Below are 23,434 nucleotides of genomic sequence, written 5' to 3' on the forward strand. Positions count from 1 at the left end.
AGAAAGATCTGACCAGTTTTTGTCTTTTTTTTGTTTCAGTCATCCCTATTATGTCTATCTCGACATAATATCCAATTCTTCAGCTAGCTTCATTTCTTTGCCATTCAGGCTTCTTATGTTGATAGTACTGATCTTGAACTCTGATGTTGAGTTGGGGTGAGTTTTAGGATTTGTTCCGGTAGCTGATTTTTCGCTGTTTGCCCTGGTTCCCTGGCGAAAACGTTGGGGGCCTTGTTTAACTGGGCGATGCCCCACCCACCATGAAATTCTGTCATGCTGTACCATCATTTTTTATTTTGTTTTAAGCCAATAAGAATACAATCTGGTTTGCTAAGTCCTAAATTGCCAGCCTATCCTCATTCATTCAGTATCCAAGTAGATACCTAACATGGTGCACCACGAGAAGGAGAGGATTGGACATTAGGTCTGAAGCCCTGATTGGTTCTCCACATTCCTTTAAAGGCTATGTGAAGTTCTCCTCTCAGTGAAATAGCTTCGACCCTTAAGCACCCCTTATTATTATTATGCAGACTTCTTCAGGGTGGAGGAGTCTGCATCATGATGGGAGATGTGACACTTCATTCATGGTCACATCTTCTGATGATATGATTACATCTAAGACTCATATGCCTTCCATTATGTATTGCCTAAGATAGTTGTTCCTCAAGGATTCAGATTAATTTACCTTATTCCTAGAAGCTCTTCATTGAATCTATATTATAATTTAGTATGACCATTAACGGTTGTCCTTCCCTTGTTCACTGATCCAAGTTGTCTATACATTGCTTCATCACACCCTCCGCATTTCCTGGTCTATAGCAACATCCATCTATCTTAACTTTTCAACTACCTCGCACATCATTGCCACTAAACTTCATTTCTACCTTGTGTAAATATAATTCCTGTCATCAACTGCACCCCACTCCCTTCTTGTTTTGTCACTCCTCACATATATCTCTCCATTCCAGCTGTTTCACTTATTCCAACAATATTTGTTGGAAATGAACTCGGTGAAAAATTTTGTCTTGCTTATTTCTGATTCTTCTGACAGTCAGTAATAAATGCATCGGTAGGACTGGTTACTGTCTATAACCTGTCCTACCCATACTAACTCTCAGTTTGATTTTTCTGCTTCTTTCCATGCTGGATTACATATAATCACCCACATCCTATATGGTTCCTCTATCTCAGCTACTTTCATTTACAGCTACTCAGACTATCTTATTCCTATGCTGACTAATCCCAGTACACATTCACTGTTGTTTCCAACATCCACTCTTTATGCTTAAATCTTCCTCTCTACCCAACTTCCTTGTTTCCTTGTCTACATTGCATTCCTCTTCTCTTATCCTAACTATTCTCTCTATTTGTAAACCCAACACTATTCTTTCTATTTGTAAGCATTTCAGCCTCACCTGTTCCACTCTGCTGATGATTCACATCACTGATTACAATTCCTTCCAACAATAGTATCTGCAGTTGACTCGCACTAAATTGGTTTAAATGCGGTCTATCACTTTTGTCAAGTTTCACCCTTTCCTTGAATGCATCCTACACATTAGCAAGCTGCACTCTTTTACCTTGCACAGTTCTGTTAACATACTATTCATGATTTTGCTTGCCATTTCAACTTATTTCCATATCTTGACAATATGCTGACAACCTTTGCTGCTCTAAAAATCTCACATAATTGTTTCACTTGTTTTGTTCATTTTTTAGTTTTGTATATACTGAGAAAATATTTATTAATAAGGAATATATTTTTTTTAATATAATAAACTAATCTAAAAATATACTTGTCATTTGTTTATTACTTAGTGACGCAATAGTATATGTATACGTTTTTAATATAATATGTATAATATATGTATACATGGTTAGGCAGTAATGATATTAAAGGAGACCTAAATGTAATTAAGTAATAACTTTGTTTAATGTATGTTGTAATCCTTAAAGAATACAGAAATTTTGTATGTATATTTGTATTTGTTTGCAGTAGCGTTTGTGTGTTACTGTATAATGTGCAAGCATTGTAGTGATGGCAGCTATGTTGTCGCTTGAGTTTTGCTTTTAATTTCGATAACAGCTGTCATTGGATAAGAGGAATGTTAGCTGGAAAAGAGTAGGCAAGCAAGGAAGGCGAGTCAGAAAGGTATCATAAACTACAGAGTTAAGTTCTCTAATCTTGACAGTTTTTATATGCATACATTTTGGAAAATTCTGGAGACAACTACTGCGTTTGAGTAATACTTTAGTTTAATATAAACCAAAATCCACATTCGACATTTCGACCTTTATATCAAGGTCATCTTCTGGAGCATATATACTATATACAGAGAAACAAGCTGCACTACAATCTACATGGTTTGTTAAAGTTACTGACTAACTGTTACAGCAATTATTGGCCTGACCTCTGGTGAAAAAAAAAAAACAACTTACTGCATCAATGCTAGAATCCTATTATTAATATTATCTATTGAGTGTAAAATTACATTGGGAGCAACAACAAGTCTATATATATATATACAGGGTGTTCGGGATAAATTTGACAGTTTCGTAAGGAAAAAGAAAATCTTCTTTGTATCTATTAAATTTAATGAATTGACAAAAAAACATTACAGGCAGAGTTAATTACAATACTATCAACAAGATTTACTCAAAATAACCACCATTAGCATCGATCACAGCTTCAATTCTGCTTCGGAACCTCGAACAAGCTGATGCTACAGTCTCCCTGGGAAGGGCCGCAAAAACTGTTTTAATTTTATCCATTAACTGGGCTTTTGTATTACTGGAAGTGCGATTGGTGTCTTTTTCAACTGCGCCCCATACAAAATAATCCATGGGGTTAAGGTCTGGGGAGTTTGGAGGCCAAACATTTGGACTGGTGAAGTCGTAGAAATTTTCAGACAACCATTTTTGACTTTTCCCAGAGGTGTGGCAAGGGGCCGAATCCTGCTGCCATACATACGGCCTACCATTGGCTACCCTTGTTATCCAGGGCTTGACTACAGTTAGCAACTCCACGAACAAAGCCCGAATTCCAATGCCAGGGTTCTTCAACACCTGTTCCTGCAGATTTGCGAGGAATTCTGCTGTACGAACGCAATCAGATCGTCTGCTAGGGATCTTTCTTCTTGCTACATCCTCGTAGTCACCATTGCAAGTCTCTAGTTCATGCCTGATTGTTTTTACTGTATTCAGGGAGCATTGGGCAGCAGTCGTAATATCCTTATTTTGATGGCGGGCACGAATCATCATGATACAAGTTATTCTCTTCCATGATTCAGGTGGGTTCCAGCTATCCATCCTTTCTGACATCTTGTATATGAATGAAGAAGGGTCCAAACTTTTAAATGAAGAGAAGTGTGTGTTAATACATGTAACTTACGGAAAAATATAATTAATTATAAATATGTCAAATTTATCCCGAACACCCTGTATATATATACACACACACACACACACACACATAAACCTTATATATATTATACATATGCATTTAATTATACATATAAACAAATAATTATATATATAAACATATATAAAGATTATACATACAAACACCATGATTATACATATATATTCCAACCAGTTGGTATGGGATGGTTTCCAATACTAGCTGAAGGTTTCCTAGAGTCCTGAAGTATTCTGGATACTAAATATTAAGTAGGCTGAATGTGTGCCATCCAGATTCTTGGAATTTTCATGCCACCATTATTGTTGATATTTGGGTGGTTTATTAGAATTTTGCAGGCTTCCTTAAATTTTCTTTCATACCAGATTTTTGTATGGTGTAAAGAGCAGGTACATTTCCAGTCGATTTGGTGTAAGGTGTTGAGAGCGTGATCTGAGAGGCCTGCTTCACCAAAATGGTTATATTTAATTGTCTTGTTTGTTCTTTCTTACGTACAGGGATTGTACGTCCTGTTTCACGAATGTATGGTAAATTACAGGTGCAGTGGATGCAATAAACTCCAGGATGTGCCAATGGGAGGAGAGGATCCTTAGAGGAGTTGAATATGTTTTTAAGTTTTGTAGGTGGTTTAAAGTTGGCATTGAGATTATATTGGTGTAGGATTCTGTTGATTTTTTCTGATAACCCTTTAATGTATGGGATGGCTATGGTTTTACTGTAATCTACATTCTTTTTTGATGATGTTTTATGAAGTATTTTTGTTATAGCCATTATTTATAAGTGTCGCTAATGATTTTTAGTTCCTGTTTCAGAGCTTGCTGGTTAGAGCAAATTGTTATGGCTCTGTTTTTAAGGGTGTTAATGACTCCATATTTTTGTTATGGGTGGTGGTATGAATTAGCATGTATGTATTGGCCAGTGTGTGTGTCGGTTTGCGGTAGACCGTGAAGGTTAGACTGCCTGAAGGAAGGCGTGTGACCAATGTATCCAGGAACGGGAGCAAGTTCTGATTTTCCATTTCGATTGTAAATTGTATGCGTTCGTATTGTTTGTTCAGGTGGCTAAGGAATGTGTTTAGCATATGTCGCCCATGTGGCCAGATAATGAACATATCGTCAACGTATCTAAGCCACACTGTGGGTTTTAGAGTGGAGGAATCAAAACTTTGCTCAAAAGTTTCCATATAGAAGTTCGCGATTGGGGGGGGGGAATAGTGGTGAGCCAATGGCCGTACCTTCTTTTTGTAGGTAAAATTTATTTTGCGACACGAAGTAACTGGCATGTAGTACGTGGACAAAGAGGGTATAATGTCAGGTGGAAATTTCTTCCGTAGGAGAAGGATTGTATCATTGATCGGGACATTTGTGAAAAAGGCAGAAACGTCGAAACTGACCAATAAGTCATCTTTGTCTAGTGTTATGTTTTTAATTTTGTTTATAAAGTGTTGTGTGTTCTTTTTGTAGGAGGGGGAATGACCGACCAACTCCTTGAGTGTTGACGCTAATTTCTTGGCTAAGTGGTAATTAGGGCTATCTATACCTTCCACAATAGGTCGAAGTGACACATTTTGTTTGTCTACTTTTGGGACACCATATGTTCTGGAAGAGTGGGCGTAATGGGGTATAAGTTTTTTAACTGTGTCTGATGGCCTTGAAGTGATGGACTTAAGTAATTTCTCTGTTTTATTCTTTATTCTGTTTGTTGGGTTATAGTTTACCAGCTGATTGGTGTTGTTATCAGAGACTAGTTGATTCATCTGATAGATGGATGTTGACCTGTCCAGGACAACAGTGGCATTGCCTTTATTTGATTTCGTTATGATTATGTCCCGATTAGCTTTCAATGACTTGATTGCTGCTAGTTCCATTTTTGTAAGATTGTTATGTATGGTTTTCTTATTGTTCAGAACATTGCTGGTTTCTAATCATATTTTATCGGCTATATTATTGGGTAGGGACCTAATGCCTCTTTCTGTGTGGTAGATAAAATCCAATTTATTGACCATTTTAGGTGCTAATGCGTAGTTAAGGCCTTTACCAAGTAGCGCAAGTTGGCCGCTATTTAAGGCGTGGCTTGATAAGTTGATCACATGGTTCTTGCCTGCAGGTGGTTGGTCGCTCCTTGTCTCCCTTGTTTGTTTATATGTTTATATAAACATGTTTATTTGTTTGTATGTTCATGTTTATATGTATAATTAAATGCATATGTATAAGTTTTATATATATATATATATATATATATATATATATATATATATATATAGACTTGTTGTTGCTCTGAATGTAATTTTACAACCAATAGATAATATTAATAATAGGACTCTAGCGTTGATGTAGTAAGTTTTTTCACCAGAGGTCAGGCCAATAATTGCAATGGTTAGTCAGTAACTTTAACAAACCATGTAGATTGTAGTGCAGCTTGTTTCTCTGTATATAGTATATATGTCCCAAAAGATGACCTTGATATAAAGGTCGAAACGTCGAATGTGGATTTTGGTTTAAATTAAACTAAAGTTTTACCCAGACATGGTAGTTGTCTCCATAATTTTCCAAAATGTATTCGGATCACCGTGTAAGACTAAAAGAAAGGTCTTTATATGCATCTTTCATTAACTTCCAAGGATATGGAACTCTGAAGTTCATAATTGAAAGATAGTATAATGTATCAAGCTTTTGTATATTAGAAGTAATATATGTTCCAAGGAGCAAGATAGAATCTGCAGTGAAGTTTTTTTATTGGAAATGTAATTGGAATTGCTCAATTGAATGTATTCCTTTTGTCTCAGTGATTATTTTTTGTGCTTACATCAGAAAATGTAAGAAGATGCATTAAAGAAATTTGCTTAAGGAAACTAGAAGACATTATTCAAGTATATTGGTCAAGTGATATTTTTAGCTATTGTATTTAAGGAATTTGAGATGAGGTATACTGAATGAGTGAAAAAAAATTAAGGAAGATATATAGAACAGTGATAAAAAATAGATGCTGCAAAGGAAATTTCTATGTGGGCAAGTAAAACTGAAGAACTTTCAGCTGAATGCTATCTTCAATTTGTTTTGTAATGTCTTTAATGTTACCTCTTAGTACTGAATTTAATTGTGAGAATCTGAGAAATTATTATTGAGCTCATTGAGTAATTCTTAGAATGGTCATGCAATTATTTGTATGTCTTAAGAAGTTAGAAATTAATTTAGTACTTTTTATTTTATAAGGAATGTCAGATATCCTTATAGAGATGCAGTGAAGTACTAAGAATTTGTATCTGTTTGTATATATGTTTACAGGAAATAGTTTGATTTTTTTATATAGCAGAACTTTGTTCTTTAGAATATACTTAATATGTTGATCCTTGAAGTCAATGCACCATCACGGATACAGATCTGAAACTCTAACCAGCTAAAATAAAATTATAATAGTGACTATAAATATATAGGTTGGATATAAGTGAGGAATAGCATACTTAGAGCAACAAACTTAACTACATTGGTGGCTCTGGTAATACTAACGTATACTATTGTATTACTAAATACAAACAAATTATATATATATTTTTAGATTACTTTATCATATAAACAAAATTATTCCTTATTAATAAATTTTTTTTCTTAGTATATACAAAACTGAAAAACAAGTGAAACAGTTGAGATTTTTACACTACCATGTGGTTTTCGTTTACATGATAACTTCCTGATACCCATTCTCCTTAGGACAGTAGAATTGATGGGGAAGTGGGTTTAAAATTCCATTTGAACAAATGGAGGTATATGCAATTCAGTAAGATAATCATGTTGTTTATTTTTTAACGGTATATGTTAGAACACAGAAAAATAAGTGAATAATTAATTTATTAACTTATTGCTGATATTTCGCTGGTGTTATAACCAGCATCTTCAGAGCACAAAAACACAGTTTGTCACAAGACGCGAGACTATAACAACATGGTGTAATCAACGGACTAGTTAAACAAAATTGTAGCAGCAACACAAAGACTAGTGTCCTGATTTTGGCACCCTCTATCTGAAGAAAAAAAAAAAAAAAAAACTTGCAGCTATCACAAAGACTAGAGTCCTAAACAGAGAAAAAAAAAAAAACAATACTAGTTTTTCCTTAAGATGACTGTCTCCCAGATTTTAGGCAAATTTATACAGCCATATTTGTTGAGATTTGGAGTGTGTTTCAGGGCTTCTGTTGCCTCTAAGAACAATCTCTCCAACTTGTAAGAGCTTCTGTGCAGTACTTTTGTGTTCTTCCAGTTGATCCTGTGTGCAGGGGTATCCAGAATATGGTCTGCTAGGCCCGACTTGCCATAGTGATAATGCCAGATGTATCTTTTGTGTTCATTGATGCGGATGTTCACAGTTCTTCCTGTTTGACCGTAGTAGGCTTGATTACAGATAAGGGTTGCTAATTTGCTCCATGGTCTGAATGTGGTGCGTAGTTCATGTTTATTAAGAATTCTTGAAATCTTTTTGGATGTTCCTTTAATGTATGGGATGGTGATTGTTTTGTTGTAGTTTTCTGTGGTGGATAGTGGGAGGGGTTTCTTAGTTGCGTTTAGTATTTTGTTTATCTTATGGGGATTATAGCCATTGGCCACGAAGGTGTGGCTTAGGTGAGCCAGTTCAGCAGCAAGAGTGTTCTCATCAGAACAGATTGCTCTTGCTCTTTTTTTTTTTTTTTTTTTCAGATAGAGGGTGCCAAAATCAGGACACTAGTCTTTGTGTTGCTGCTACAATTTTGTTTAACTAGTCCGTTGATTACACCATGTTGTTATAGTCTCGCATATTGTGACAAACTGTGTTTTTGTGCTCTGAAGATGCTGGTTATAACACCAGCGAAATATCAGCAATAAGTTAATAAATTAATTATTCACTTATTTTTCTGTGTTCTAACATATACCGTTAAAAAATAAACAACACGTACGATGAACACATAAGTCTGTCCACACGAGTAAGATAATCAGTTGGATATAAATTGAAGGGAGTTACATGTCTTTAGGAAATGTCAAATACAAAAAGTTTGGTGTTTTAGTTCATATTTAAGGAAATTTAAGCATCATATTAGTATGAACAGTAAAGCTCAACAGATTGTGCAGGAATAAGAAAGTAAGGATACCATTATATAAGTCCTTACTCAATATTGGATTATGGTTCCCAGTTTTACTCACCAATACATGTCAGGAATTGAGACTATTCCGAGAAGATTAACTAAGTGTGTAGAATGACAAACATGTAAGTAATACTAACATGTCTAACAGTGCAAGTTAGATAACCATTATACTTAAATTTCAATTAACCTATCTTCCAGCCATAACTCTCTAATTTTGTCAGTTACATAAAATCACAATTTTGTAACTAGCTGATGAAGGCTACTCCATTTATTTTCTACCCAAAAAATAAAATTAACCTTATACATTTGTTCCTGTTCATTTTCAACCTTTTTCTTATCCAATATTGAGTAAGGACTTATATCTTGAAAATTTTGATAATTATAAGTTGCTAGTTGATAAGTAGCTAGTTGCAATCTGATTAATGTATCTAACATGAGGAGTGCTTAAGGGCCAAAGCTGTATAACTGAGGGAGACCTCCACATCGCCTTTAAAGGAATGCTGAGAACCGACCAGGGCTTCTGACCTAATGTCCAATCCTCACCTTCTCGTGGTGCACCCTGTTGGATATCTACCTGGATAATGAACGAACGAGGATGGGCTGGCAATTTGGGATTTAGCCGACCAAATTGTATTCCTATTGGTTAAACCAAAATACAAAATGATGGTACAACATGACAAAATTTCATGCCGGCTGGGGCGTCACCCGGTTAAACAAGATTCCCGTTGTTTTTGCCAGGGAACCAGGGCGAAAAGTCAGCTACTGGAACAAATCTAAAAACACACCCCAAATCAACATCACCAGAGTTAAAGATTGGTACATCAACATAAGAAGCCTGAATGGCAAAGAAGTGGAGCTAGCGGAGGAATCAGGTAAGTACCAGATCGACATAATAGGGGTGACTGAAACAAAAAGACAAAAACTGGTGAGATCTTTCTGAGCAATAAATACAAAATGTTATATTCAGGCAATGACAATCAAGGAAAAGAAGGAGTAGCCATAGTATTCAACACAAAATACAAAGCTAATCTTCTTGAATGGCAGGCAGTCTCGAGAAGAGTGATGTGGGCAAATATCAGAATGGGGAATTGGACAATGAGACTTAATTTGTGCCTATGGTCCCACAGAAGGTTCTACTAAGGTAGAAGTGGGGGAATTTTTTGAGGCTCTAGAGAAAGCTACTGACACAATGAAAAATGAAAAGTTGGTCCTTGTTGGGGATCTAAATAGCAGAGTATGAAGTGATTGTCAGACATACATTTTTTGTATGTTTTGGGAAAATTTGGAGAAAAGAGTAAAGCTAATAATAATGGCAAATACCTATTGGATTTCTGCTCAGCACATGGACTGGTTATTACTAACACCATGTTCCAACATAAAAATGTGCACAATTCAAATGGAGAGAAGAGGCAAGGAATAAAAGTTCTCATTGACTATGTTATTGTTGATAGTGATGTTTTCTCCCTTGGGCAGGACACCAGAGTGTACAGAGGATTTGAAATTGGAAGTGATCACTATTTAGTCTTGAGCAGGATAAAATTGAATTTCATATTGAAAAGAATGACATGTAAGAAAGTTTTAAAGCGAATAAAAGTTGAGCAGCTCTCAGATGTGAACTCTAGACTAAAATACACTGATTATTGAAGAATAAATGAAAGAGTTTGAGAACAGGAACCAAACCTTGGAGAAAACTCTGATTGATTCAGCTAGAGAGGCATGTGGTGAAGTTGTCTGCAAGGATAGAAAAATTAGAACTTCATGGTGGATAGAGGAAGTTAAAGAGGCAGTGAAGGAAAAGAAGAAAGCATATCAAATGTTCCTGGCAAATAACTCAGCTTGTGCTCTTAGAGAATATAGAGACAAAAGTAAGAAAGCTAAACAGTGTGTAAAACTAGCTAAACAAAAGTCATGGGAGGACTTTGGCAAAAATATAGAAAATAAATATCAGGAAGGTGGTAAAATATTCTGGAGGTTGTTGAAGAAGCTTAGGAATGGAGGAAAGAGTGCTGTAAAAGGAGTTAGAGATGATGAAGGTGAAATGAAAATGGAAGAAAAAGATATCCTTGAAGTATGGAGTAATTACTTTGAAAATTTGCTAAATGAACAAGCAGTCATGACAGCACAGTGATTAAAAAAAAAAAAAAAAAAAAAAAAAAAAAAAAAAAAAAACATTGACCAGGCATGCAGTCTGCCATACTTGGAGTAGAAAAAGCCATCAAAGGCTTGAAATGTGGAAAGGCAGCAGGAGTAGATGATATTCGACCAGAAATGCTGAAGTATGGTGGTATTAAAGTCTTACAGTGGCTGCACTGCATAGTTCAGAATGCCTGGAAAGAGGGACGAATTCTCAATGATTGGAGTAGAGCTCTCATAGTACCTATATATAAAAATGGAAATAAAACTGAATGTGAGAATTACAGAGGTATATCCCTATTGAGTGTTCCTGGTAAGATATATGCAAGTATACTTGAGAAACGATTGAGAAGAATTGTGGAAGAAAAGCTTGGGGAAGAACAAGTTGGATTCAGGTCAAATAAAGGCTGTCAGGATCAGATCTTCACTTTACGACAAATAGTGGAGAAATCATGGGAATATAACAAAGATCTGTATTTAAGTTTTGTCGATTTGGAAAAGGCATATGACAAGGTGCCAAGAGAGAAGCTATTCAATACGCTACAGTTATATGGTGTCAATGGGCCATCATATCAAGCAATACTTAGTCTTTATTTGAGTTGTAATTCAGCAGTTAGAATTGAAGGAAGTACAGGAAGATGGTTTAATGTTAAATCTGGTGTGAGACAAGGATGTACATTATCCCCTCTGTTATTCATTATCTATATGGATCACATTATGAAGGAAAGTGGTATTAAACCTGATATCAAAATTGGAGAAGTTAATGTCAGCTGTTTGCTTTATGTGGACGATGTTTTACTTCTAAATATATCCGCTACAAGTCTGTAAGATTCCCTGACTAAATTGAATAACTGTTGTAATAGATATGGTATGAAGGTCAGCAATAAAAAGACAAAGGCAATGAAAATAGGCAGAATCATTGAAAATGTCAAGTGTCTTGTGAATGGAGAACCTGTGGAACAAGTAAAACATTTCAGCTACTTATGCTCGATTTTTACTGAAGATGGTAAATTAAATATGGAAATAGACAACAGAATCAAGAAAGCTGGTATGGTAGGAAGTCAATTGAATAAATTCATATGGAATAAGAGAGAAATTAGTCAGAACACTAAATTAGCTGTATACAAGACAGTGTTCAAACAAGTTTTAACTTATGCATCTGAGAGCTGGGTGAGAAGTAAAACACTTGACCAAAGACTAGATACTGCAGATATGAGAGTCCTGAGAAAGGTTAGCGGGCGTGAACAGTTGGCATCAATGGCAATATCATATTAAAAACGAGAATATTAGGAAATAACTTGACATTGTCGGTATCCAGGAGTGCGTTAGCAGAGCTAATCTCAGGTGGTATGGTCACTTAAACAGAATGGGCGAGGAAAGATTAGCAAAACAAGTGTTCTCTGCCAAGTTGGTAGGAAAACGACCCAGAGGAAGGCCTAGATATAGGTGGATTGATACGGTACAAAGTGCCTTAGACGATAGAAATATAAGATCTGGTAATGTTGGAGTCTTGACAAGTAACAGACTGATTTGGAGGAAAATTCTAGATAGGAAGTTAGTAATGATGTAAATTTTTCAGGTAGTACTATCATATCCTGTACACCCCTTGAGGGTACATGGCAGGAATTTGATGATGAACATGAGATTCAGAGAAGATTTAATTGAATTTCATAATTATATATATATATATTTATAATTCATAATTATATATATATATAAGATAGATTATACATTTGGATGAAACATGCTCTCCTGGAAAATGTAATAAAAAGCTTACAAAGGTATAAGGATAATTTTTTATTTTTTGGGTATGAAATATATGGAGTAGCCTTCATCAGCTGGTTATAGAATTGTGATTTTATGTAACTTTGACAGAATTAGAGTTATGGCTGAAATATGGGTTAATTGAAATCGAAGTATAATGGTTATACTTCAAGTTAGCATTGTTAAACATGTTAGTATTACTTGTTTGTATATAAATATGTTTGAAAAAAAACATGGGAATAAGTAGAGGATAAGCTTGAGTGTATTTGCACAAGCCATCCAGTAGCTAATGGTAAAATTCTGTATTGTATGGTTTGGCTACGATGGTGATTAGTGCTGCTTAAGGTTGGATAACTGGGAGAAGACTTCTACATGACCTTCTGGGGAATGCAGAGAACCAACCAGGGGTTCTGACCTGATGTCCAATTCTCACCTTCTTGTGCTGTGCCCTGTTATCTACCTGGATACTTAACAAACAGGGATGTGCTGGCAGTTTGGGATTTAGCCAATGAAATGATATTCTTATTAACTTAAACCATAACTCAAAAAATGATGGTACAATATTATGGAATTTTATGCTGGCTGGGACATCACTTTAACAAGGTGTTCATTGTTTTCATCACAGAACCAGGACAAACAGAGAAAAGTGAACTACTGGTACAAACCCCAACTCAACATCAACAGAGATCAAGATTGGCACCATCCACATAAGAAGCGTTAATGGAAAAGAATTGGATAAGTACTAGATTGACATAATAGGTGTTACCAAAACAAAAGACAAAAACAGATCTGATCTTTTTAAGTAACAAATGTAAGATGTTATACTTGGGCAATAACAATCAAGGAAAAGGAACAATAATATTAAACACTAAATACGAGGATAATTTTCTTGAATGGCAGGCAATATCAAGTAGTGACGTGGGCTGATATCCTAATGGGGAACTGGACATTGAGACTTATTTGTGCTTATGGTCCTCCAGAAGGTTCTACTAAAAAAGTGGATGAATTTTTTGAGACAATTAGAGAAAGCAGCTACAACAAAAAAGGAAAAGTTGGTCCTTTGGAGACCTAAACAGCAGAGTAGGTAATGATACCAGATTATATAATGTTTTCAGAAAATTTGGAGAAAAGAGCAAAGCTAATAATAATGGTAAGTGGCTGCTAAATTTCTGCTCAGGACATGGACTAATTATTACTAACACCATGTTTCAACATAAAAAAATTCTAGTCGCAAAATACTTAGTGTGTTGGGTTTATTGTATAGTTAATTCATCTGTATATCCTAATTATGTGTATATGAATTTAGGAATTTTATGAAGTCATGCCATTGCCATCTTAGTGGACACAAGTCTTCTGGTGGAAGGCTGATGATAATTATATACAGGCAGTTCCCAGGTTACGGATGACCTGACTTACGTTGTTCTGTACTTATGAATGGGCTCTCAGCTTTCCATAAGGATAATTAAATTAATAATTCAGTTACTTGTTTTTTATGCACATGTAAACAAACCCACACTGCTGCATTATTAGAGCAGCTCTTCCCGTTATTTGGAAGTCAAATGTAAGGGCCTGGGTCACACTTGCCATGTTTGAAGATTGGTTCTTGAACTGTTTTATTCCTGCTGTGGAACGTTATTGTTTGTAAAAGAAAATTCCCTTTAAAATTCTGCTTGTGAAGCAGATCAAATCCTGATTCTCCAGCACCAGATCCATCCTCTCTAGCATTAACTCCATCATCTTCCGATTAATGTTAGCCTGTCTTCTTGCCTCAGAAATGCCCCTTCCAGTAAGCAAGACATTGATTCAACCTTTAATATTCTTTTTTGAAATTTCTCCTGTCCTATCTAAACTTTTTGTATGAGTTAGTTTTTATGTTCTGTTTGTTTGAATTAAAAGAAAGAGCACAATAGTTTCTATAACTTATTATTACAGTACAGGGCTATTATTATTGCCACATATGAGCCATTATAGTATTGCTATTATTATTATTACTACCACCACATATGCGCTGTTCATCAGGGATCCGAGTTACATACAAATCTGACTTAAAGACATTCTCAGGAATGTATCTTGTTTGTAACCCGGGGACTGCCTGTACTATATTCTTTTATATATTATATATATTTTACAAGCAATATATTCTATAAGGAAATCTATTTCCTGATTTATTAAGGAAGCATACTCTGCAAAACAGCATAAAATATGAAGCAGTTTTATTAGTTTACACTGTTTTTAGCACAGCGTTTCAAAATTTTTATTAATTGATGTTTTTCATATTTAATTCATTTTATATATTTGTTATTACTTCATCATTTTTAGGGGAATCATTTTGGTTTGATTTGCCACTTGTGAAGGGTTTGCTTGAAATGTGCCGAACTCTCTTTCCTGTTGTTAATTATGCTTCTTCATATATCCCTACATATCCTGGAGGTCAAATTGGTTATCTCCTTTGTAGTCAAGCTCCTGTGAGTATGCATATTCATGTTAAATGTTACCTGAGTTAAATGTCTATTTTTTATGTGTTTAAAAAAAAAAAATTGGAATTCATATACTTCTGTAGCAGCAGCAATAATAACCTGTAAATTAAAATAGTGGTAAAGTATTATCACAACAGACATGGTCACTATTTTTGAACTCATAAAAATTCATGTCTTAATCACCTTTTTAGTATATTGCAGTAATCGTGAGTTTTTCTGTAAATTATCACATACTGAAAGAATGAAATATGGTTAACAGACCAAAAAATAGTAATAGTTTAGTGTTTGAGTATTGATTTTTCAAGTATCTATGAAAAATCAATTGGACACAGCTATACTCAAACCAGAGTTTTGCTATGCTTTCTATTTTGTGAAAAGACATTGGAATGAAATTTTTTTTTCACTCCAATGTTTGTCATAGTGAGGTTCAGCTGCTAATAATGAAGACCAAAAGAATATACTGGAATATTTTGCTGAATGATGTTTTTCAGTTAGAACTTTATGAAGTGTTAAAATATTTACTAAAATTTTTATATATCTTTTTAATAAATATATTTTTAATTAAAATGTAATAATATTTAATAAAATAATTAAAAACGTTTATCATCTTTCTTGTTAGTATTAATATTATTATTTATTTATTTAACGTATGGCTCGCACATGAAAAGTTACATTATATTAATCCTCAATATATATGGACATAGTAATAGACATATGTACAATAATAAGACATAATACAGTCATAAAAGAGACACTCAAGAATAGGCTACAACTGAATGTCCAGGTTGATTATCCAGTCGACTGCACTTGGTGTAGCATGGATGAAGTCTGACAGGTTTCCACTGTATGCACGTTGGACACATTCTGCTACAATATGATTGTCTGATGGGGTGATTCACAATCGCACCTGGGTGAGGCAATCATACCCCATTTGTAAGGGTAGTCTGCACATCTGCCATGGTTGGTGTGGATTCGGTTAAGGACAGACCAAGTTTTTCGAGAAACCCGAAGGTATCTGTGTTGGGTCCACTAATCCATGGAAGATCCCCATTGAAGTGTTACACCAAGACTCTTTCCACTCCTCCTTCATGTTGAAACTTGTCTCTGCAAGATTTTTTTGCTGTTAAGATTGGAGGGTGCCTTGACTTGAGCCTGTTTATGGTAGTATTAATATATATTAATGAACACACAAACTTCTTCCTGTCCTTGGTCTCGTGATATCATTTCTTGGCTCTTTTGTTCAGTAATTTTGGTAGTCTACTATTGCCCTTTTAATAATTTAGGTGTCATATTCATTTTGTTTGTATTTATCTATGTAATAATTCATTGCTTTTTATATTGAGAGATGAAGTTTCTGAGAAATAAAATTTCTGCAGTTTTATTTATTTATTTTTCCCCACATAGCAGTACAGTCTATATTTAAGTTTTAAGTCGGCAATTAGAATTAATGGAAATAAAGGGAAAACATTTGATAAAGTTGTAAGACAAGGATGCACACTATCTCCACTCTTATTAATCATTTATATGGATCATATTATGAAAAAAAAGTAGCATTAGACCTTATATTGGAATTGGAGATATCAAACTTAGCTGTTTATTTTATGCAGATGATGTTGTAATCTTAAAACAAATTCCAATGTAAGTCTCCAGGATTCTCTAACTAAACTGAATAACAACTGTAATAAATGAGACATGAAAATCAGCATTGTAGCATTATCAAAGACATCTTTAGTCTCATATGCAAGTTTTTGTGTGTAATTTGGATTTTTTAAAATGATGCTCTATTTGTAGATAACTACAAGGGTGGTCTGAAAAGTTCTCGGTCTTGATCATAGATGGCAACACTATCAGAATGATTTTTTTTTATTCTAAGTTGGTACATCTGTCATAAGCATTTATGTGAAATTGCAAGTCATTCTATCAAGTAGTTTGTTTTATACAGCTGTCTGAAGCAAAAGTGTTGTTTGTATCCCTTGAAATGGATAAAATTGAGTATCGTGGAGTTATAAAATTCTTTGCAAAAGAAGGTTTGACGCCAAAAGAAATTCATTCAAAGTTCATAAAGGTTTATGGACATTCTTCTCCTTCGTTTTTGACAATTAAGAAATGGGCCACCGAGTTTAATTTTGGCCGTGAAGTTGATTCATGTGAAAGACGTCCAAAAAGTAACAACATCAGAAATCATTGATCAAGGGCACGATATGGTATTGGATGACCAGTGAGTCAAGATGCGTCAAATTACTGAGACTATAGGCATTTCAAAAGAACATGTAAGATATATTTTGATGAAGAATTGCAAATGAAAAAGCTTTGTGCATGAAGGGTGCTACGCTTGCTCACAGCAGGTCAAAAACACTCGTGTGAAAATCTCTGAACAGTGCTTGGAGCATTTTAACAAGAATAAAACTAATTTTGTGCATCGATTTATTACTATGGATGAGACTTGGATTCACCATTACACACCAGAATCCAAACAGCAGTCAAAACGGTGGACAAAAGCCGGTTGTTCAGAACCAAAGAAGACAAAGTTAGTTCCATCAGCAGGACGTCGGTGTTTTAGGATGCTAAAGGCATTTTGTTTATTAATTATCTTGAAAAGGGTAAAACAATAACTGGGGAATATTGTTCCAAACTTTTAACCAGAATAGACGAAAAAATTCGTGAAAAAAGACCCAGTTTGCAGGTGGGAAAAAAAATCATCTTTCATCAGGACAGTGCACCTGCCCACAAAGGTGTTTTGGCAGTGGGAAAATTAAGGGATCTGCACTTTGAATTGTTGGAACACCCACCCTATTCCCTAGATTTGGCTCCCTCTGACTTTTGTCTCTTCCCAAAACTAAAACTCTTTCTTGCTGGTCAGAGTTTTTCTTTGAATCAAAAAGTGATTGCAGCTGTAGAGGGGTATTTGTATTTTGCAGATCTTGCTGAGAATCACTACAGAGACGGGATAATGGTGCTGGAGCATCGCTGGAATAAATGTATTAGTCTTAAGTAAGATTATGTCGAAAATTAAAATGATTTTGAAACTGTAAATCCGTTTTATCATTGTTAGCCCGAGAACTTTTCAGACCACCCTCATATTTTGTTTTTAATTAACAATTCATGGGCACTGTTAATATTTTGAATATTCAAAATCAAAGTAGCAGAACTGTAAGAGGACAGAAAATAAAAGAAGTTTGTTTTAAAAATCAATTGAATTGAGCTTAAAGCTAATATTGCTCATAAATTTAATCTTACTTAACAAAAAATTATCACTGTGGCCTATTCTTAATTAACCTTCAGCAAAATTTAAGCCCAGTTAACTCGGATTCAAATAACTGATAGAATTCAAATCCAGATAGAAGATATCTGGATATTTATCAATAATGCAAAGGTTATTTTAGTACTCATTTTAACAGAAAGGCCTTTTCTCAAGCAGGTAAAGAATTTTTTTATTTTTAATCTAGAAATCTTAATGCATATAACTTGTGTCATTAAAGAACAAAGAAAATATTTATGCCAGGTTGTATAAAATGCTGGATGAAATTGAAAAGGAACAAGTACAGTGTGTTGAAATATTAAATTGTCCTAACTGGATAACATCAAAATGAGTCATCAGCTTAGTAAATGAAGGAGAAATATATATAGATGAAGCTTGAAATAAAGCATTGGTAGTAGTCTGTCTGCTTAGAAACAGAAGAGTAGTTGTACTTTGCTAGGCTCTACATAAGTCACAGTAAGTCAGCCATCTTACACATTTTTATCTATTGGTGCCTGATGACCCACTTTTTGTGTGAATAGTATTACTTTTGTTTTGCCATACTTGGTGTTATGTTCAAGTGACAGCACTTAAGAGAGAAATGCAGTTTTTACTAATACTTTAGAGTCATATATTTACTCACGCTCAGGCACATCTAGCTCTCAGACTAAACACTGTAAAACTAGCTAAACAAAAGTCATGGGAAGACTTTTGTAAGAACATAAGAAATAAATATCAAGAAGTTGGTAAAATATTCTGGAGCTGTTGGAAAAGACCAAAATGGAGGAAAAAGTGCTATAAAAGGCCTTCTGAACTAGAAGTATGTAGTACATAGTTCAGAAGGCCTGGACAAAGGGATGAATTCCAGATGATTGGAGTAGAGCTCTCATAGTATCGATATACAAAAAGGGAAATAAAACTGAATGTGAGAATTACAGAGATATTTCCCTACTGAATATTCCTGGTAAGATTTATGTAAGTATACTTGAGAAACAGGTGAGAAGGATTGTGGAAGGGAAACTTGATGACGAACAAGCTGAATTCAGGCCAAATAGAGGCTGTCAGGATCAGATTTTCACTTGACAACAAATAGTTGAGAAATCATGGGAACATAACAAAGATCTGTATTTAAGTTTTGTAGATCTGGAAAAGGCATATGACAAGGTGCCAAGAGAAAAGCTATTCAAATCACTACAGTTGTATGGTGTCAATGGGACATTATATCAAGCAATGTTTTATCTCGTAAATCAACAGATAGAATTCAAGGAAGTACAGGAAGATGGTTTAATGTTAAATCTGGTGTGAGACAAGGATGTACATTATCCCATCTGTTATTCATTATCTATATGGATCACATTATGAAGGAAAGTGGTATTAAACCTGATATCAAAGATGTTAATCTCAGCTCTTTGCTTTATGCAGACAATGTTATACTTCTAAATGAATCCAGTACATGTCTGCAAGATTTTCTGACTAAATTGAATAACTGTTGTAATAGATTTGGTATGAAGGGCAGCACTAACAAGACAAAGACCATGAAAATAGACAGAAGCATTGAAAATATCAATTGCATTGTGAATGGAGAACCTATAGAACAAGTAAAACATTGCAGCTACTTAGTCACGATATTTAGTGAAGATTGTAAATTAAATATGGAAATAGAAAATATAATCAATAAAGCTGGTATGGCAGAAAATCAACTGAATAAATTTATATGGATTAGGGATGTGAACAGGTGGCATTAATGGCAACATCATATTAAAAACGAGGATATTAGGAAATGACATCGTTAGCATCCAGTAATGTGTTAGCACAGCTAATCTCAGATGGTATGGTCACTGAAACAGAATGGGGGAGGAAAGATTAGCAAAACAAGTGTTCCCTGTTAGGTTGGCAGGGAAAAGATCCAGAGGAAGACCAAGATATAGGTGAATTGATACAGCAAAAAGTGCCTTAGAAGATAGAATTATAAGATGTGATAATGTTGGAGTCTTGATAGGTAACAGATTGGTTTGGAGGAAAATTGTAGATAGGAAGTTAGTAATGATGTAAAGTTTTTCATGTTGTATTATCATATCCTGTACACCCATTGAGAATACATATCAAGAATTCAATGATGACATCTTAATAAACTGTTTAAAAAATTATACCTCTTTACTATTTCCACAAATCTTAAAACCTAAGTGGCATTTGCAGCATATATATAGTTCTTTTAATCACTTCTTAATACTTACCAGCTAAGTGCTAAGAAACGATTAACAACTTTTCAATTTTTTTAACCAAGTCAAAAAAACTGGAAATGTATTTTCTGCAGAAGAAGGCCACTTGCTTTTCGTAGTATTACTGAGATTAATGATATTAATGTCATGGTTAATGATATTAGCCTTGAATTAAAATAAAATAGTTTTGTGACTGAATTCAGTGATAAAAGGACTGGTTTTTATTAGTTGTTGAAAATGGTGACAACTAGTTTCACCACAGTGGATGTGTATCTTCTGTAGGGTGATAAATATGGATTACAAGTTAAATAGAAATTTTAAACTCAATAATCAAAGAATGAAGTGCCACTGATCTGTGGCATGAGCATCTGTCTTCTGGGATTGTTGAAAAGTTGAAAGTTAAAACTCAATTATAATGAAATATCTGATTATCGACTTCTAAACATCATTTAAGGGCTTGATTTTGTTGATGAAGCCATATGAGTGAATGTCCATGGTGCAATTCTTGATTAGGATAAACCACCATTATCTCCCTTGAAAAAACAACTTCCTTTCACATTATATCAAAGAATCTATCACTGTTATTCACTCCATGGCTCTCTCAGCAAAAACCAAGGACTTGAGCAATCACTGTCTGGAAGTCAGTGATTACATCTCAGCATAAATGAGTTCAACTTTTTCAAATATTAATCTTCAAACAATCCTAGAAGAGAAGTAATGCTTGCCACTTTTCTGTTGTTCATACTCGAATGGTTTAATTTGTAATTCTTTCATTTATCACCCATTTGTTTATTAAGTGTTTTATATATTCAAGCAGCAATTGTTTGGATTGAATGGCCTATCTCCCATTGGTTTATAATATAGCTCGCATTGTATTCATTGTGTGTTTTGAGCTTACTAAATTCTAATGTAGGAATAGCTTATATAATGGATAGTTTGTTATGGTGTAATTTCTTAAGCATTTTTTTTTTGTAAAGATTTTGATTGAGACTTTTTTTAGTAGCTTGATTAGCAAGTTTGATTGCAATCACAACAAAATAGCAAAGGATAGTTTATATTTTACCAGATTCAGTAAGTTGAACCAAACAGCATGTTGGCCAAGGAGTTTGCATACCTGCTCTCCAACCAACAATCTGCTAGTTTAAATCCTGCCATGGACATAGATGTTTGTGATCATCTTTAGGTTGGAGATGAATGTCATTGCCTGGTGTGAGACCACTGCTGTACTTATTACAGGCCTGAAATGGCTTGAAAAAAACTGTTTGGTCTCAAGAGCAGAGTTTTTAGGCTTGGTGAAAAATAAATTTAAATTACAATACACACACACATATATATATATATATATATATATATATATATATATATATATATATATATATATATATATACACACACACATACACACAGGGTGTCCCAAAATTCATGCAAGATTTAAATTTAGCGCCATTTGTGCGGTAAAGTGTTGCCAAAGAGGGAAAAAAGACAGCGTGACAGCTGACAGTTCAGGGTTATTAAAAATGGAGCGCTACACGAAAGAACAACACATTTTCATTGTTGAGCAATATTTTAAAAATAATGAAGGTTTGGCAGCTACAGTTCGCAATTTTCATACAAAATACTGGATCAATTAGTGATCTTATACACTCTGGCCGTCGTTCAACAGAAAACATCGAAGCAGTTCGTGAGAGTGTTGCTGAGAGTCCAGGAATATCAATTTGGCACCATGGTCTTGAATTGGGCATTTCGAGAAGCTCTCTACAGCATATTCTCACGAAATATTTGATCTTTATGCTTACAAAGTTCAATTGACTCAAGAACAGAAGCCTACTGACCACACAAAGCGAAGAGAGTTCATTGAATGGATTATGGAACAACAACAAGTGGATGCTTATTTTTCGAACAAAATCATCTTCAGCGATGACGTTCATTTTCATCTTGATGGCTTCGTTAATCGACAATTGTCGCATTTGGGATTCAGAAAATCCACGAGTGATTGTTGAGAAACAAATGCATCCACAACGTGTCACTGTTTGGTGTGGATTTTGGGCTGATGGCATCATCAGTCCATTCTTCTTTGAAAATGCGGCTGGTAAGGCAATAACAGTTAATGGTGCTCGCTATTGTGACATGATAATCCAGTTTTTTGTGCCTAAATTGCAAGATATGGATGTGGACGACATGTGGTTTCAACAAGACGGTGCCACATGCCATACAGCCCGAGAAACAATTCAATTACTGCACGAGTCATTTCCTGGTCGTGTAATTTCCCGTTTTGGTGATCAGAATTGGCCGTCTAGATCATGTGACTTAACGCCGTTGGACTTTTTTCTTTGGGGTTTTTTGACGTCTAAGGTTTATGCCAACAAGCCCACGCCTTGAAGGAGGAAATTGAGCGCTGTATCAACGAAATTCAGCCACGTTTATGCAAAACGGTCATGGAAAATTTCGACAAAAGAGTGCATATGTGCTAGCAAAGCCGTGGAGGCCATTTACCCGATATGCTATTCCATGCATAACCCTATACTGTATACTTTATGAATCAATCATAAATTACAAGTTTTAATTAAAAACCTGTGTTTTCTATCAAAATTACTTCTTGCGTGAATTTTGGGACACCCTGTATAAATTATTGATAATAGAAACAAATATCCTTAGCCCACCAATGAAACAAAATGTACTTTTAGTTTGCAAATACATTTTGTAGGTTGGAGCAATATAAAATAAAATCTCCAACGGTTCTTGTTAGTAGAGATAATACATGTTTCGGTTTTTGTAATTTCAGTAATTACGTATTACTTGGATTTTTTTATTTAACAATTTTTTAAATTTGAAATAGTTCAGATATTTTTGATGACTTTAAAATATTTTAAGTTGCATATTTTTAATCTGAAATATACAAAATATTTATGAAAAATCTGCTTTCACTTTGCACTGCAACATCCTATCCATGATTCAGTGTCATACTCATCTAAACCCTCCTGATGGATGCAATTCAGACAAAAGTAGAGTTCAAAGTTTTAGTCTTTCCCAAGATATTTTTTTCATCATCAAATTCCTGCCATGTACCCACAAGGGG

At 34.6% G+C, this 23,434-nt stretch overlaps 1 protein-coding gene across 6 annotated transcripts in view; it reads left to right on the forward strand.

The window, feature by feature from the left end:
* Window positions 1-23,434, forward strand: part of SpdS (Spermidine Synthase) — a 121,010-nt gene that overhangs the window by 91,236 nt on the left and 6,340 nt on the right. For all 6 annotated transcript variants that reach the window (XM_090408139.1, XM_090408140.1, XM_090408141.1 and 3 more), the window contains one exon: window positions 14,744-14,889. In XM_090408139.1, the coding sequence (XP_090264265.1) occupies window positions 14,744-14,889 (146 nt within the window). The remainder of the gene's footprint in view (window positions 1-14,743; window positions 14,890-23,434) is intronic.

This window comes from Typopeltis vanoorti, chromosome 18 (genome assembly GCF_054136105.1).
Source record: "Typopeltis vanoorti isolate ZY-2024b chromosome 18, IOZ_Tvanoo_1.0, whole genome shotgun sequence".
Classification (NCBI taxonomy): domain Eukaryota; kingdom Metazoa; phylum Arthropoda; class Arachnida; order Uropygi; family Thelyphonidae; genus Typopeltis; species Typopeltis vanoorti.